Below are 18362 nucleotides of genomic sequence, written 5' to 3'. Positions count from 1 at the left end.
GCATATGGAGCTTCATACTGTTGCCATTGCAGTCTGTATGGTTCTGAGCTTCTTTTCATTCGATTTCTGGAGTAACCTGAGTGTAGAAAAGGTTCTATAGTGGTTGTTATGTAGTCATCTAGTGTTCTGATGCCATGATACTCCCTCAACCATGTCTGACGGGTACAATTGGTTTCCTCTATTATACAGGAGTGTTTGGTTTAGAAGAATGTTCTTGAACAGATATATTAAAAGTTGAATTCCAGCCATAATGCGAAACTTGTGTGGCAAAGTGGCAAAAACCTGAAAAAGTTTTACATCTAGCCAAGTCAAAGTCTGGATCTTAACCCCATTAAAATATTAAAACAGGACCTGACGTGAACTGTTCATGGAAGGAAGCCCTTAAATGTCACTGACTCAAGGCACTTCTATAGGAAAGATTGGGCCAACACGCATAAATCTCAATGTGAGCAACTGATAAACAGTTACAAGAAACATCTAGTCAAACTCTGTTCTGCACACGGCCACAGGTTACTGAATTTAACAGTTCACATACTTATTCACAACTTAGTCATATGATGATTGTGAATCATTTATTGTAGGATATTTTGTTAAATAATCCAAAATTAGCTTATGTTATTGTGTCACCTTATGTTATTATGTACAGTACATATCATTGTGTCACCTCGATATCAGGTTATTGTAATCTTTTATTAAGACTTGCATGAAGAAATAATTACATTTTAGATCTAAAATATATTAGAATATACATCAACCAAGGAGGTTCACGGACATTTTGTCAGCAGTGTTCATATGCAATCAAATTATTCCGACTATGAAGTAGTTCTCATTGCTGTATACACCTAGGATTATGTCTTACGTTTAGGCATATTCCTTTCAGTCTGTTTTCCTTAATACTTAAAACTGTGTGAATTTAAAAAAATTTAAATACTCCCTAACACGCTCAAACCAAAGTTTTCAGGGTGTATAATGGACCAATTAACACTGTACACAGCTATTCCAGCACCTTAAGTAAATATCTGTGGCAGAAGCTTTAATATATAAATTGAAGAGAATTATATGAGGGCAAAAATGTTATCGTTAAATGACATGCATAATTTTTTTTAGAATCTTCTAAAATGAATTTCATACATACAGCCTTTGTTTGAGTCTTTCCTATGGTAGATTTTAACATCATTGTACCTTGAGTGCTTGTTGTGTTAATAATCTGTGTTTGGACAACAGGGGACTGGGGTCTTGTCCATGTTGTGACTTGCCTTGAGCCTGTTATCTGTCAGATTAGGACTTGTATTGGCGAGTAATTACTATACAGTACATGGTCAATATAAATGCATAAAAAAGACCAGTTTTTCTCATGGTGTTTTTAATGCTACAATGAAATTATGTTAAGTAAAAATGAAATATTTTATAAAGTTCTGAAAAGTAATTACAGCAAGATATCTTTCCAAATTCAAAACATCTGTTTCTGTTGAATTATACATCCTCCCTCTGTTCATATTATGAAAAGCATTCATGGTAAACAATTGGAAGTAAACTTACAGAAAATATTTAAGTATCCATACATTTTAATGCTTTTTTAAAATGTGAAACAAAAGAAGCAAATGTTTACGGAAATGCAATACAATCCAAAACATGTTAAGTACAGATGTACCTGTTATTTTTTTAGAGGGATTTTGAGGATATTTTACCCATTACATTTCTTTTGGTATTTTCTTCAGGTTTCAGTAAAATAATATAACATTTTGGCATAAAAATACAAAACAGCAAACCAAAACTAGAAGCTAAAATAGCAAATATTTCCACAGCTACTGTGAACTTCCCAGGAGAGCTGATATAAGCTGGGATAAAGGTGATCCAGACAGCACAGAATATGAGCATGCTGAATGTAATGAATTTGGCTTCATTGAAGTTATCAGGCAGATTCCGAGCCAGGAAAGCAAGCACAAAGCACGTGGCAGCGAGGAATCCTATATATCCTAACACAGCACAATATGCTATTGTTGATCCTAAGTCACACTCCAAAATTATTTTTTCTCTATAGTAGCTCATGTTCTTGTTAGGAAAAGGAGGTGATTTTGCCAACCAAACAACACAGATAAAGATCTGTATGAGTGTTAAAAAAAGAACACTTAAGCGCTGCTGTTTGGGCCCAAACCATTTCATTATGTTGTTGCCTGGCAGTGTAGCCCTAAAGGCCATTAACACCACTATTGTTTTCCCCAGAACACAAGAGATGCACAGGACAAATGTGATCCCAAATGCTGTGTGACGCAACATACAGGACCAGTCAGAGGGCTGGCCGATGAAAGTAAGTGAACAGAGGAAACACAGAGTCAATGAAAAGAGCAGAAGGAAACTCAGTTCAGAGTTATTGGCTCTTACTATTGGAGTAGATCCGTATCGGAAAAAAATTACAGCAATTGCTATGGTTAGGATACTTCCTAAAACAGAAAATGTTACCAAAAGTATTCCCATTAATTCTCCAAAACATAAAAACTCAATGTTTTTTAAGATGCATTGAGTTCTTTGCTCATTAGATCTGTATTCCAAATGACATTGTGAACACTCCACAGAATCTGGAAATAGAAATCAAATTATAATTTAGTTCCCAAAGGAGATGTTTAATTTTTACTTCAGTAATTGGAACAATCCAAAACATTTTGTCTCTATTATGATTATCTGAAGATAAATACAAAATATTGTAATATTTAAAATAGCTTTTTATGTCAGCATTCCTGAAATATTTGAAGGAAAAAATGAACAGAAATAACATTCACAAATATGTTTAAGCGTGTGCATTACAGAATAGAAGAAAATAAATAGAAATATGGCCTTAATGAGCTTACCTGTAGTGTTGCTGAACTCCCCCTCTGCACAGGGGATGCAAATGAAGCAGCAGACTGGCTTCCCTTTCTCAATGGCCTTACGAGTCCCTGGAAGGCAGCTCTCACTGCAGACTGACTTTGGAACCTAAAACCCGGATTAAATGCTCAAAATGATTTTGGAAATCACTTAGTATGAATACTTACATATTAATTTGTAATGCTCAGACCCCAAAAAAGACTAAGCTCAATGTAATTACTAAACTAGGATTTGATGAAAATTTGAGATCCCATTATTTTATAGCATTAATGGTTGCAGAAATAGCGGACACATACTGTAACTCTTCTCTGAGTTGCATCACCAGGAAAAGAGAGGTATGCAAGATTTGTCTTCGATGCATCTTTTATGTCTGTGGGCTTTGAATTAACATGGAAAAGTCTTGTTTCACCCAAATGAAAAAGAGAGTGAATACATTACCTTATTTTGATCACCTGCCCACACAGGCCTGATGTCATTCATTATAAACTGCTGTCCTTCTGGTAAAGAGCCATCATATAGACCAATAGTCTGAAATATTATAATTCCTTTCTTATTAGGCTGCCAGTTTATTAGTGTGTATCGAGCTGCTGGATCCCCATTTTTATCAAAATAGATCTTCTCTCCATTCTTGGTGGTGAAGTTAACGTTTGCCAGGTAATGCAACACCTAGAAGAAAGCAAGCATTTATCAGTAGCAGATGCAATTGTGTTTGGTTCTTAATAATGCAGAGTATAACATAACTGATTACCTGCCAAGGTTTTATATTGTGTTTGTTTGCACATGTATTTCCATGGAATGGTCCCTGGCCATTTCCACACATGAAAAGGCTGTGTAATGCATGAGCTATAGCATATACTGCTTTATACACATTATATGTCCTTCTTAGCTCTGATACATCTGTATATTGGTTATTAATTCCCTCTAGGGTCTCTTTTCCTTTGCATGGCTTCATACTGGAGTCCTTGTGAGGAGTTAGACTACAGCTGAAAAAACTCTCCCAAAACGTATTCAAGCCAGTGTTTCCAGATGTGTTTGACGGACGAGTATTCAGAATAAACTGTTTCAGTCCTGGTATTTCTGCATTTGGAACCGCAAAGCCAATTGCTCCACTCAGGACTTTAGTGCCCTCCTCTGACGCAACGAGACTCTCAGTAATCCATGCTTCACTGCCCACCCACTGGAAACCTGTGACATTTTGAATAAACAGTTCTTTTACCAGTATTTCCATATCTAAAGAAGATGTAAAAGAAACAATGACTCTTGAAGTTGACTTTTTCACAATGTTCACAACCTTGAGTAATTTCTCTTTCGGGTTACTTCTGAAAATGGCCTCTGAATATTCAATACAGATGCCCTCCTGCTGGGCAGCTTGTACAAAGGTAGCCATCCCACTGTTGCCATAATCACTGTCACTTCTAATGGCCCCAACCCAGGTCCATCCAAAGTGCTTCACAAGCTTTGCCATTGCTCTGCTTTGGTAATAATCACTAGGAATTGTTCTGAAGAAGGTGGGAAAATCTTTTCTATTGCTGAGACAGGCACATGAAGCAAAGTGACTTACCTGAAGCAAAACAAAAAATGTAGTAAAAGGAAAGGCAATTCATTTCAAATTAATTTGCCATTTACCAGTTTTTAAGAATATGAATTAAGAAAAAAAACTAAATTGCTTTCAAAGAATGAAATGAAACATTGCAGACAATTATGGTGATTAAGAGTTTTTGTTTCATAATCAGTATTTGTTGCTTCAAATTTACAAGAAAATTTTATGTTTATTCCCTGTACAATAAGTGTAGAAATTTTTGTCAATTATTTTATGTAACATAGGCTATCACTACACTAATATCTATAACCCTACATTCTAAACATACAGTATTATAGATGGTGCTGTATTATACTGTACGCTGTCTTTCTCAACAACAAAAGAAGTGTCTTAAATGAAATGACTGAATGAAATGTCTTAAAAGAAATACAAGAAACTTAAAAATTGTTAAGCCTTTAAGCTTTGTGTACAACATTTAAATTACCTTTTCTTTTTAAGCTTTGAGTGCATGTGCTAAAATAGGATAGATAGGATAGGATACATTATTTAATTCTAGTCATTTTCTAAGTTCAATAAACTTGTTTATTTCAATAAATAAGCATGTGTTGAAATAGGATGGATAGATAGGTTTTAATTCTAGTCATTTTCTAAGTTACTGTAGGTTTTAATTCTAGTCATTTTCTAAGTTCAATAAAGTTTTCTCACCACAGGTATGTGAAAAGGTCCAACAGTTGCTGCAATTCCTATTGCAAGAGTGGAGCTGGACTGTCCTATGATGGCGTGGACTGAAGATGATTTGTTGCAGGGCTGGTCTGTGATAAATCCTTTTTCCTGCCCATTCATTAAGTCTAATGATGCTTTTATAGACAATGGCATTGAACGACAAGCCTCATATATCTTATAGCCCAGGGAAACAGCAGGAAGCATTTCTGAACTGTTGTTGATTTCTTCAATAGCAAAGATCATGGCTTGTGCATGCTGTAATTCTCCGGGATGTAATCTGCAGGGAAAATGCTTTCAGTAACACATTTTTGTGTTATTGTATTTACAATTACACTTCTAGTGATACAGGCCACAACAAAAACAAAAGTAGTAAAGTAAACATCAGTAAATAATAATAACAGCAATTCAATACGAGCATTTTTGTAAACATTTCTTATTATTCGTATTCCTTTTTTTTAAAAAAGTATTATGTCACTTCAAAACCACTTACCCTTCACACTGGATGTGTCCTGGGTTGACTTTAAATGTTGGATTAACAATAATGGGATTTTTATGGAATGAAAAAATTCCTCCTATAATAATGTCCCCTTCTTTGGAGAACTGAAGCAGTTCTTGTGTTCCGTATTGCTGACAAACAGGCTTTTCAGCTCTTGAGAAAACAGCAATTAGCACTACTTCTGCAAGCAGCAACATTGCAAATGCTTTGCTTCCTGTCTATGGGACAAAGTGCTGTTGTTCAAGGCACTTATATACTGCACTCCAATTCTCAGTTGCCTGACTCAGTGCTCACATTTGCTTCAAAGCATCAATTCTCAGAGGTGTGTTCGTCATCTTCATCTGCCTTAGGATGAAGAACAGAAAAATAATTTTCATCTATAGGGTATACACAGATGATATTTCAGTGAAGCATTCTTTTAATATATCCCTGTTACAATAATCCAGAACACAGTCAATTGTTATCTGTGGCTATAAAATTAATTTCCTAATGGAATTCACAAGGACAATTTTTGTGTATACAGTATTAAATGAAGTGTTTATAATAAAAGATGTTGTTCAATGATAAATGGTATGTATTGCATTTCAGTGCTGTATGACAGAGGAGGAGATGGTGTTTCTTGTTTTAAAACTAAAATTAGATTTCCAGGGTTATTGCTGATTTTATATGCTGAACAATGAAAAGTATGAACATTAAATTTCATTACCATCATCCATCCAGAGTGCACATACGGTAGATACAATCACACTTACTCACACCAGGGCCAATTTTCCCAGAGCCCAAATAACCTACCAGTATGTCTTTGGATTCTGGGAGGAAGCGAGAGCACTGGTTTTCCTGGAGGAAACCCATGCAAACACAGGAAGAGCATACAGACTCCACAAATACCCAAGTCTGGTATTGAATGCCGGTCTCCAGCAGTGCTAAGCAGCAATGCTAACCACTGCACTAACATTTCCTCATTACCATTAATAATGTTGAATTCAGTTGCTGTAATGAATAAATATGCATTTTGTATGTTCATTTATTTAATTTGTACCCTGGATTTCTGGAGGAGAATTTTGTCCCGTTACACAAGAAAGTGCTTTTTACACAGCATCAGGCCAGAGCCTTTACATGATTGGAAGTGTCCATAGCTCAATCTGCCTTTCCACATACTGTATAGCTGTTCTGAAATTGATAGCTCTTGTATTTTCGCTCTTCTCTTCACACTTGAAGAAGACTCTACACAGGAAAAGTTGTGTTTCTTTTCTTTTCTGCATCTTTCAGCATGGAATGAACCTCTTCCTGCCCGAATGTCTAAAACAGTCTTTACTTTTGCCAGGGAACTTAAAGTGAAGCTCATTACTTCCACCAAGGTTGAACTTGATACACAGTGTGTCTTAAGGCATGAGCTCCACCAGGCTTAGTGCTACACCTAGTGGATCCCATGCCATGATTTGTGGCAGTCTAACTGTATGGCATTGCGTTGTACTGGTCATGGTACCTCACCTGCCATTCCTCCGCTCTGTAGAGTCTTCCTGACCAGACAACAGTCACAGGGGAATGCCCGCTGTAATGCAGCATGTATAGTACTGTATTATGATGGCTTTTTTGTGGCATGAGAACGTGGCGCTTGCGTTGTGGATCCCATGCTCCCCAGCTGTGAATCTGCATGGGACGGGCTGGGAGGACTTGAATTCTGATTGTTGAACAGGCACGTCTGTGACCAGGATCTGTGAGAACATCTGCAAAACATGAGTCGTAGATGTACTGTACAGCTGGTATTGTTTCCAACAGTGAGCACACACACTACTAGCCTGTGACACTAGCCAAAGAATAGTGGACTTACCTGCACTATTTTTTTTCATAAAATGTCTTTATGCCTGCTACAAAAATATATTAATTTTCCTGATTTTAATATATTTAGGTTTTTGCAATTATATAATGTTTTTTTATGTAATATATATGTACTAATTTATACACATACTGTATATATTTATATGTTTTTCTTTATTTCAGTTAAGGTTTTTTTATTTTCTAAGTATATCTTCAATATTAATGTTGTATCCTACAAAATAAAGAGATTGAGGCACAGTCTGTCAGCTGTCTTATTTTCTTTCTGTAAAGGTTCCCCTTGGATGACTACTATCACTTTCCTTTCTTTTTCTCTTCCAGTTTTTCATAATGCCCTGAGATGTCTGATTGCCCCTTTATTGTGTTCCCTAATATTAAAAAAACTGCAACTTTGCATCAATATTTCTCTCATCTCTGAGACAGATAACTCATTAAGTGGCAAATTTTATTCATTAACCTTTAACTGTCAGGTCAGTTAGTGTGAATTCCGAGACAGGACATTGCTGACCAAAGCTCAGGACAGAAAGCCATGTATGGTAGACCGTCAGACACCAAAATATCATAACACAGGTGTTGTCTCCTTTTCCCAGAGAGTAACCTCAAACATTCCATTCCTGAAAGCACAAAGGAGAGACTCTTTCTTTGAAACAGTGTCCTGTCTAGAGTGACTTTTAATTATACAAGTGTGAAACAACTAAGATAAATTAATGCATTTTCAACAGGAGCATACTTTTATTGATGATTGTAGTACAAGTATTTATTTAAATGACATTTTAAATACATTAATCATTCAAACCTCTATACAAAGGGCATTTAAATAATAGAAAACATTACAGAAACTTGTGATGTCTTTTGTTTTTTTTTCTGAAGTAATCAATTGTACCACATACAGTATTGAAATCAGAACAGAAATATTTTGGCAATCACACTGTAAACCTCGCTCTACAAGCCTCCCAGTGGCAAGACCTTCGGTCAAATCTTTTAATGTATAAATGTTCTGTTGTACTGTATATCCTGATTCTATTTCAGTGATTCTCAACTACAGTCCTGGGGGTCTATTGTGTCTAGTGATTTTCGCCCACGATCTTAATAATAGACAAAAATATTTATCTGTTCAATTTTAGATGTATTATTTTTAAAACTTCATCAACTTTTGCAAATTTGTATAGCGTATGTAATTGGTCTAAACCATTTTTCAGTTCCTGTTTCCTGTTACTTATTCAGATGAGTTAGTTGTAATGTAATTAACTCTGGACTTAAGCTGATGGAAAAAGACAACACTAATAATGTACTGTTTGATACCTTATTTTTCACACTTTTGTTCATCATAAATTGATCACCTTATAAAGTGTTTTAGTCAGAAATATACAATCTAATTCTTAACAAGTTGAGGAGATGCTGCATTATTTTCAGTATGCGACAGAAAACATCAGAGAGCAGACCACGCACCCATTTACATCAGCGGGTCTGCAGTGGAGAGGGTCAGCAGTTTTAAATTCTTAGGTGTTAACATCACAGAAGACCTAACCTGGTCCCACCACACCAGCTGCGTAGCCAAGACAGCACGGCAGTGCCTGCTCTTTCCTCGTAGACTAAAGAAGTTCAGTATGCCGTCACACATCCAGGCCAACTTCTACAGGTACACTATTGAGAGTATCCCGACTGGCTGCATCACTGCCTGGTATGGGAGCTGCTCCACCCTGGAGCGCAAAGCATTGCAGAGGGTGGTGAAATCAGCACAGCACATCACCGGCTGCGTGCTACCGAACATCGAGGACATCTACTCTGTTAGAGGCCTCAAGAAGACCAGGTCTATTCTCAAGGACCCCAGTCACCCCAACCGTAATCTGTTTTCTCTACTACTGTCTGGAAAACGATACCGAAGCATACAGACAAAGACCAACAGATTTCAAAACAGGTTTTTCCCTCAGGCAATAAGACTGCTGAATAGCCAACCACAGCAGCCACCAGCAGTTACCCAAAAGACCACTGATAAATAGTCAGTCCACCTGAAACTGATAAGGTGCAAATGTGTTTTTTTTTCTTTCCCTGACACCTCCTATGTCTACCATATCTCATTATGTTATTCATTGCGTAAATCTTGTAAATCGTAAATTGTATAATTTATTGTATTCTACTCTGTAACCTTAATTCTATCAACTCCTGTCCTATCTCTCCTTGCGAGCTTGTGGAAAAACCATTTCATTGCTGACAAACACCGCTGTATGCTGTGTTGTTGTGCATTTGATAAATAAACCTTGATTGATTAAATGCTGAAGGACTGAGTGGAAAAAGGTTTAAACAATCAAACCAATAAATTACACTATGTGCATCAGTGGTTAAAGGCCCAGTTAGATTAAAAACCAAAAGCGACAGCTCTCTGACTGGACCAATAACAAGACTGCATACATCTAGATGGTATAGTTATAACTGCTAAAAATACTAGACTACAACATTAATTGATTACATACTGTATTAATGTTGGGGTAAAATTATGATAAAATATTTTGGGTGGAATTGTGGTGTGGCAAATATCACTACTGCCTTAAAGCTCTTCTAGAAGTTCAAAATCGAAACAAAAATATTTAGAAATTACTGTAACAGTATATTTGAAGACATTAATTATTTTACAGAGATTTTGAGGGCATTTTCCCCATCACATGCTTTTTTGTATTTTCTTCTGGTTTAAATAAAATAATGTAACATTTTGGCATAAAAATACAGAATAGCAAACCATAACTTGAAGCTAAAATAGCAAATATTTCGACAGCTACTGTGAACTTCCCCGGAGAACTAACATAAGCTGGGATAAAAGTGATCCAGACTTTACAGAATATTAGCATGCTGAATGTAATGAATTTGGCTTCATTGAAGTTATCAGGCAGCTTCCGAGCCAGGAAAGCGAGCACAAAGCACATGGCAGAGAGGAATCCTATATACCCTAACACAGCACAGAATGCACCTACAGATCCCAAGTCACACTCCAGAATGATTCTGTCTGCATAGTATTTCATGTTTTTGTATGGAAAAGGAGGTGCTGTTATCAACCAAAGAACACAAATCAAGACCTGTATAAGTGTGAATGCAAGAACACTTAACCGCTGCTGTGTGGGTCCAAACCATTTCATGATGTTATTGCCTGGCAGTGTAGCCCTAAAGGCCATTAACACCACTATTGTTTTCCCCAGAACACAAGAGATGCACAGAACAAATGTGATCCCAAATGCTGTGTGGCGCAACATACAGGACCAGTCAGAGGGCTGGCCAATGAAAGTAAGTGAACAGAGGAAACACAGAGTCAATGAAAAGAGCAGAAGAAAACTCAGTTCAGAGTTATTGGCTTTAACAATGGGAGTATCTTTGTATCTGAAGAAAACAACAGCTATTGCTATGGTTAGGGAAGTTCCAAATCCAGAGCATGTGACTAAAAGTATTCCCATTAATTCTCCAAATGACAGAAATTCAATACTTTTTAGGATACATTGACTTCTTTGTTCATTTGATCTGTATTCCAGGGGACATTTTGAGCAATCCACTGAATCTGAAAATGCAAATAAAAAATGAAATTTTAAAATGTTATGTCAAAGTCCACATATTTTGCAAAAGCAAAAGTGAATATTGCGTATTTAGTATTTAATATTTATTATAACAATTCTCTAAGTGTTATATACAAAAATGTCCACATATTAGAACAAATATATCTTACATCTGTAAAGTTTGTAAGATTTGAGAAAGACACAATACTAGCAGCAAATGAAGGGAGGTCATCTGGCTCATCTACCTCATTGTTTTTTTCTTATGCAACTTACTGTACCTGTTACATTACTGAACTCTCCCTCTGCACAGGGGATGCAGACAAAGCAGCAGACTGGCTTCCCTTTCTCAATGGCCTTACGAGTGCCTGGAAGGCAGCTCTCACTGCAGACCGATCTTGGCACCTGAAATCCAGATTCAGTGTCAAAGTTATTTTGAAAAACAGTTTTGGAACACTTTAAATATATAAAAAAATCCCAGCCTGCCTATACAGTATTTCTAATTTTAAGATCTGCACTACTTTGACACCCTAAAAAGCGGTCAGGCTTCCACCACTTTTTTATGCTTCTAAAGAAGGTCAAAGCTGCACATTCAAAGTCATTGTATCATTTTTTATGAGCATATCTTCTATGTCAGATCTACCCAATTCCAGGTTTCATGATAGTGTATAACCTCAGATTATGTGTTAAAATGTATGTCTTCCCCGTAAAATCACGGAGATGCAATATTTTTGGTTCCCACTGTTTCTGCTCTTTCTGAATCTATGTGGGCTTTACATTGACATGGGAAAGATCTTGTTTCAGCCTGTATGAAAATAAGATTGAATATATTACTGTACCTTATCCTGATCTCCTGCCCACACAGGCCTGATGTCATTCATTATAAACTGCTGCCCTTCTGGTAAGGAGCCATCATATAGACCAATAGTCTGAAATATTGTAATTCCTTCCTCACTATGTTGCCAGTTTATAAGTGTGTACCGAGCTGCTGGATCCCCATTTTTATCAAAATACACATTGTCTCCACTCCTGGTGGTGAAGTTAACTCTTCTCAAATAATGCAGCACCTAGAAATAAAAAAAAGCTTAAATCACTTTCTGTTTTATTTTTAAATAATGCTTAATATTGTAAAGTAGATTTTTTGTACCTGCCAAGGTTCAATTTTCTTTTTGTTTGCACATGCTTCATCATCAGATGAACCTTGACTGATTTTGCAAGTAAAACGGTTGTGTAATGAATGGGCTACAGCATACACTGCTTTATACACATTGTTGGATATCCTCAGTTCTGATACATCCGTGTATTGATTGCTTATTCCTTTCAAGGTCTCTGATCTTGTGCATGGCTTAGTACTTGAATCATTATGAGATGTTAGACTGCAATTGAAAATCGTCTCCCACAATTCGTTTAAGCCAGTGTTTCCAGGAGTGTCTGATGGACGAGCATTTAGAATAAATTCCTTCAGACCTGGTATTTCTGCATTCGGAATTGCAAAGCCAACGGCCCCACCCAGGACTTTATAACCTTCCTTTGATCCAACATATCTGTTTGTAACCCACGCTTCACTGCCCACCCACTGGAAACCTGTGACATTTTGAATAAACAGTTCTTTTGCCAGTATTTCCATATCTAAAGAAGATGTAAAAGCAACAACTACTCTTGAAGTTGATTTTTTCACAATGTCCACAACTTTAAGTAATTTCTCTTTCAGGTCACTTCTGAAAATGGACTCTGAATATTCAATACAGATGCCCTCTTGCTGAGCAGCTTGTAAAAAGGTAGCCATCCCATCATTGCCATAATCATTGTTGCTTCTAATGGCCCCAACCCAGGTCCATCCAAAGTGCTTCACAAGCTTTGCCAGGGCTCTGCTTTGGTAATAATCACTGGGAATTGTCCTGAAGAATGTGGGGAACTCCTTTCTGTTACTGAGGCAGGCACAGGAAGCAAAGTGACTTATCTAAAGCAAAGAAAATTGTGGGAAAAGGAGAGGCAGCTAATTTTAAATGATGTACCATTTCCAGCTTTTAAGACTGTGTTTTAAGACAAAAAAAATAATTGCTTTCATTTTAAAGTATGAAATGACATATAGTAGATAAGCTGATTTTAATAGTTTTTGCATCATTATTAGTGTCTGTTGCTTTAAATGAATTAACTTACAAGAGCATGCTTTTATGATTAGACCCTGTTCAAAAAGTGTATACATTTTTGTTGTCAATTAATTTACATAAAATAGGCCTTTCCGACACTAATATCTATAACCCTACATTCTGTATGTGTTATAGTTGGTGTTGTATTAAACAGTAGGTGTTGCCTTTCTAAACAACAAAAAAATATCTTTTGTGAAAAATGTCTTAAAAGAATTACAAGAAAATGAAATATTATTAAGCATTTAAACTTTACGTACAGCATTAATATTTTCTTTTCTTTTTGAGCTCTATATGTGAGCATGTGTTGAAATAGGATGGATACATAGGTTTTAATTCTAGTCATTTTCTAAGTTCAATAAAGTTTTCTCACCACAGGTATGTGAAAAGGTCCAACAGTTGCTGCAATTCCTATTGTAAGTGTGGAGCTGGACTGTCCTATGATGGTGTGGACTGAAGATGATTTGTTGCAGGACTGGTCTGTGATAAATTCTTTTTCCTGCCCATTCATTAAATCTAATGATGCTTTTATAGACAATGGTATTGAACGACAAGCCTCATATATCTTATAGCCCACGGAAACAGCAGGAAGGATGTCTGAACTGTTGTTGATTTCTTCAATAGCAAAGATCATGGTTTGTGCATATTGTAATTCTCCAGGATTTAATCTGCAGGGAAAATGCTTTCAAGTAATTTTCAGGCTCTTGTGTTATTGCTCTAACATTTAAAATATTAGTGATTAATACAACAACAAATACAAAAGTAGTAAACTAAATATGCAATAATATCAGCAATTCAATTCATACTAGGATTTTTGGAAACATGACTCATTATTCATATTCCTTTGTTAAAAAAAAGTATTATGTCACTTCAAGACCACTTACCCTTCACACTGGATGTGTCCTGGGTTGACTTTAAATGTTGGTTTAACAAGAATGGGATTTTTATGGAATGAAAAAATTCCTCCTAAAATGATGTCCCCTTCTTTGGAGAACTGAAGCAGTTCTTGTGTTCCATATTGCTTACAAACAGGCTTTTCAGCTCTTGAGAAAAGAGCAATTAGCACTACTTCTGCAAGCAGCAACATTGCAAATTCTCTGCTTCCTGTCTATGGGACATGTGTTTTTGTTCAAGGAACATATATACCGCATATACAATTCTCAGTTGCCTGAGTCAATGATCACACTCGCTTCACTGGATTAATTCTCAGAAGTGTTTTCAATATCTTGGACTGCCCTAGGAGAAAAAAAAAGAACAGAAAAATCATAACTGTGTAGGATGCAGATAGAGAATATATCAGTCAATAATTGCTTTTAGACATTCATACTCAATAAACTGCCCCACCACTAATTTCTCTTAAAATTATACAGAACACTGTCAATTATTATCTGTGGTTACTAAATTAATTTCCTAGTGGAATTCCTGAAAACATTTTTTGTGTATTTCTAAATTATTTGTTAAAATGATCTTAAATGAGAAATTCTATTTCAGTTCAGAATGGCAAAGGAGAAGCTGGCTTTAACTGTTTTTAAAAACATGTCTATATCGACTACGCTTTTAGATTTTTTAGGTTACTGCTGATTTTATTTCTTGAAGAAAGAAAAATATGAACATTAAAATTCAATACCTTCATCCATCCATTTTCTAACCACTTCATCCAATTCAGGATCGTAGTGGAGCCAGAGCCTATCCAGGCAAGCAACAGGAACAAGGCAGGATATACCCTTAATAGGGCACCCATCTCAGGGCACACACAGACACAAACAAACACACTCACACCAGGGCCAAGTTTCCCAGGGCCCAGTAAACCTATCAGTGTATCTTTGCAAGGAGCACCTATAGATAACCCACACAAACAGAGGGAGAACATACAAACTCCACACAGGTAGTCTCCCAGGTCTTGAATTGAACCCCACCACTTCAAATCAACAATCGTACCCACTGCGCCATCATGCAACCCTCTTGGGTACCAATTATGTTGAATTCAATTGCTTTAGTGAATGAATAGGTTTTTTGTATGTTTATTTACGTAATCTGTACCCTCTTATGTGGGAATATTGAAGAAGAATCTTGTCCTGTTACACAAAAAAGTGCTTTTTACACAGTATCAGGTCAGAACCTTTACATGGTTGAAAGTGTCCACAGGTTTATGCTTTTCTACAGTATACTGTATATAGCTGTCCTGAAATTGTTTAAAAATAATGAAAATGAGTTGAAAGAAAACTGATTTTGTACAGCTTCTTTATTGTTTATGTTGCAAACACCAAAATAAAATAGCATAGCATTATCATATCAGGTTCCTTTTTTGTTTGTGTTAGGAACTTTTAAATGTGAGAAATTCCTTGAATTTTGTTGATTGAAATAGTTATTTTGTAATATTAACAATTTTTAATAACACTTACAAATTAACTTCAATTTAATTTTAACTTCAGACTTCAGTTAAGCATATTTTACATTAAGATCTAATGTTGACAATTTTGTTTTATGTTTTAAGCCATTGTTATGAATAGTTATAGCCTGTAGCCACCAATGTAGGTATTTTTTCAATCTTTATTCTGATTTTGAATAAAATACTTATGTTATTAGAAATATACTGATCATCAGATAAATGTTCTATTCTATTTAGCTTTTTTATGATCTAAGAACTCAATGGAGCGTAACAAAAACTATGATGGAGTTGCAGGACAAAGTTAATCTTTAGAAAAACACTGTGAATATCGATAGTTTCAACACTAGCAAAAAGCTGGCTGAGGAACTGGACAGTTTTTAACTTATTTTTAACAAGCATGAACTTAGTAGAGAAAACAGGGAACTTAAGAGAAGCTCACTGCTTCCACCAAGATTGAATTTAATACGCAGAGTATTTAAAACATTTTCAAGACAATTAGTCTTGGACCTGATCACATCAGTGGGCAGGTACTGAAGTCATGTGTTGAGCAGCACAGAACTATATTTAGATAGATAGATATGACTTTATTGATCCTGAAGGGGAAATTGAGGTGTTACAGCAGCCCAGCCCAAGACAAGCAAAAACAGAATCAGAATAGACGAAAAATTAAAATACGTACAGTAATACAAAATAAATATAAAATAAATACATAGTTAGGTGTGTGCAAAATATGCTCATAGTCACTGTAAAACAAAAAAATATGTGCAAAATGTGCATAGGTACGTATATACAGATTGAGTGTCCAAAAAGTACAATAGTGCAACATGCTGCCCATAGACGAGCAGATGAAGGGCTAAGTCCTAGCTTAGGGCAGTGTTATACACCCTCACAGACGCCAGGAGGAAAGACCTGTGGAAACGTTCCCTTGAACACCGTAGCTGGAGCAGTCTGTTACTAAAAGTGCTCCGCTGCCTAATAACAGACCCATGTAGCAGAGAAGAGGCATTGTTCATGATGGCTGTGAGCTTGGTCAGCATTCTCCTCTCCACCACCACCTACAGGGGGTCAAGGCTCAGCCCCAGCACAGAGCCATCAAGCCTTCTTGATGAGTTTATTGAGTCTATTTACATCTCTTGTCATGATGCTGCTGCCCCAGCACACAACAGCGTAGAAGATGGCCGCTGCCGCCACTGATTCATAAAAAATGCGTAGCAGTGTTCCACACACACCAAATGACTTGAGCCTCCTAAGAAAATAGAGTCGGCTCTGACCTTTCTTGAACAGGGTGTCAGTGTTACCAGACCACTCCAGCTTATCATCCAGGTGTACCCCTAAGTACTTGTAGGACTGCACCACCTCTATGTCCTCACCCTGGATGGAAACAGGGTTCAGCGGAGATTTATTCCTTCAAAAGTCCACGACCATTTCTTTAGTCTTGCTGGTGTTTAGCTGGATGTTAGCTGGTTAATATGACACCACTCCACAAAGTTGGTAATCAAACTCCTATATTCCTCCCCCCTTCTTTCACTAATACACCCCACAATTACAGAGTCATCCGAAAACGTCTGCAGATGACATTAGAGTTGTACTTGAAGTCAGAGGTGTAAAAAGTGAACAGGAATGGTGCAAGGACAGTCCCCTGTGGAGCCCCAGTACTGCTAACAATCTGTTCGGACACACAGCTCTGTAGCCTTACATACTTTGGCCTGCAGGTCAGATAGTCTATAATTCAGGATACCAGGGGAGTGTCCACCTGTGCCGCCCTTAGCTTATCTCTCAGTAATGGGGGATGGATGGTGTTAAAGGCACTGGAGAAATCAAAGAACATAACTCTCACAATGGTCCCTGTCTTCTTCAGGTGAGAGTTAGCTCTGTGTAGCAGATAGATGACAGCGTACTCCACTTCCAAGTGTGACCGGTAGGCGAACTGCAGGTGGTCCAGTGCTGTACTCACCAGGATTCTGAGGTGGTCTAGTACAAGCCTTTCCAGAGTTTTCATCAGGTGTGATGTCAGTGCCACTAGTCTGTAGTCATTCAAGACTTTAGGGTGCCCCTTTTTGGGTACTGGCACCAGGCAAGATGTCTTCCAGAGCACCAGAACCCTTTCTAATTTCAGGCTCAGGTTGAAGATGCACTGCAGCACTCCACCCAGTTGGTCCACACAGATCTTTAGCACCCTAGAGCTGACACTGTCAAGACCTGCTGCTTTCCCTGCATGGAGTCTCCTCAGCTCCCTTCTGACCTGGTCAGCTGTGATGGATAGGCTGAGGAGGGCAGGGGAAGATGGAGTAGGAGGGATTTCATGATGGGGTGACTGAGGACATGAAGAGGGTGTCTGGGGTGAAGGTCTGTGAGGTGAATGGACAGTGGACCCTGTATCGAATCTGTTAAAGAAAAGATTCAGCTCATTGGCCCTCTCTAGGCCTCCCTCAGTCTTTTGGCCGCTGGACAGCTTGTATCCGGTGATCTTTCTCATGCCATTCCACACTTCTCTCACATTGTTCTCCATCAGACTGTTCTCCATTTTCCTCCCATAAGCCACCTTGCTCTCCCCAACTCTCACCTTTAGCTCTTTCTGTGCTCGCCTCAGCTCCTCCTAGTCACCTGCTCAAAAAGCCCTCTTTTTCCAATTTAGGACCGCCTTCAGATCACTGGTGACTCAGGGTTTATTATTGGAGAAGCAGCACACTTTCCTGATGGGCAATGCACTGTCAACACAGAAATTTATGTAGTAAGTGATGCAGTGGGTAAGACCATCAATGTCATCTCCATAAGGCTCACAGAGTATCTCCCAGTCCGTTGTTTCAAAACAGTTCATAAGTGCATCATTAGTTTC

The 18362-nt window shown here is 37.3% G+C and overlaps 2 protein-coding genes across 3 annotated transcripts; both read right to left on the bottom strand.

Annotated features, from left to right (window-relative positions):
* Window positions 1–1662: 1662 nt before the first annotated feature.
* LOC148837066 (extracellular calcium-sensing receptor-like) lies at window positions 1663–5818 on the bottom strand. 2 transcript variants are annotated; one of them, XM_088914783.1, is made up of 6 exons: window positions 5616–5818; window positions 5108–5402; window positions 3611–4423; window positions 3301–3528; window positions 2761–2970; window positions 1663–2589 (listed from the first exon to the last, which is right to left on the bottom strand). In XM_088914783.1, exons 1-6 carry the CDS (start codon window positions 5816–5818, stop codon window positions 1663–1665), a joined length of 2676 nt encoding a protein of 891 aa, XP_088770909.1. The 2 variants fall into 2 exon arrangements, with proteins under 2 accessions (XP_088770909.1, XP_088770910.1); XM_088914784.1 differs by having other exon boundaries at window positions 1663–2576; window positions 2847–2970.
* Window positions 5819–10084: 4266 nt separating this feature from the next.
* LOC148837065 (extracellular calcium-sensing receptor-like) lies at window positions 10085–14224 on the bottom strand. Its single transcript, XM_088914848.1, has 6 exons — window positions 14022–14224; window positions 13511–13805; window positions 12138–12950; window positions 11830–12057; window positions 11272–11395; window positions 10085–10998 (listed from the first exon to the last, which is right to left on the bottom strand). Exons 1-6 carry the CDS (start codon window positions 14222–14224, stop codon window positions 10085–10087), a joined length of 2577 nt encoding a protein of 858 aa, XP_088770974.1.
* Window positions 14225–18362: the final 4138 nt, after the last annotated feature.

This window comes from Atractosteus spatula, chromosome 4 (assembly GCF_055471065.1).
Source record: "Atractosteus spatula isolate fAtrSpa1 chromosome 4, fAtrSpa1.hap1, whole genome shotgun sequence".
Lineage (NCBI taxonomy): Eukaryota > Metazoa > Chordata > Actinopteri > Semionotiformes > Lepisosteidae > Atractosteus > Atractosteus spatula.
The sequence above is the reverse complement of the archived record's forward strand: the minus strand, read 5'-3'. Positions and strand labels throughout refer to the sequence as shown.

Coding starts and splice junctions, on each gene's coding strand:
- LOC148837066 (XM_088914783.1), bottom strand. CDS start 5,818: ATGTTGCTGCTTGCAGAAGTAGTGCTAATTGCTGTTTTCTCAAGAGCT. Junction 5,403..5,615: donor GGACACATCCAGTGTGAAGG/GTAAGTGGTTTT, acceptor TTTTCCCTGCAG/ATTACATCCCGGAGAATTAC. Junction 2,971..3,300: donor GGGCAGGTGATCAAAATAAG/GTAATGTATTCA, acceptor TCCGGGTTTTAG/GTTCCAAAGTCAGTCTGCAG.
- LOC148837065 (XM_088914848.1), bottom strand. CDS start 14,224: ATGTTGCTGCTTGCAGAAGTAGTGCTAATTGCTCTTTTCTCAAGAGCT. Junction 13,806..14,021: donor GGACACATCCAGTGTGAAGG/GTAAGTGGTCTT, acceptor TTTTCCCTGCAG/ATTAAATCCTGGAGAATTAC. Junction 12,058..12,137: donor AGAAAATTGAACCTTGGCAG/GTACAAAAAATC, acceptor TTTTATTTCTAG/GTGCTGCATTATTTGAGAAG.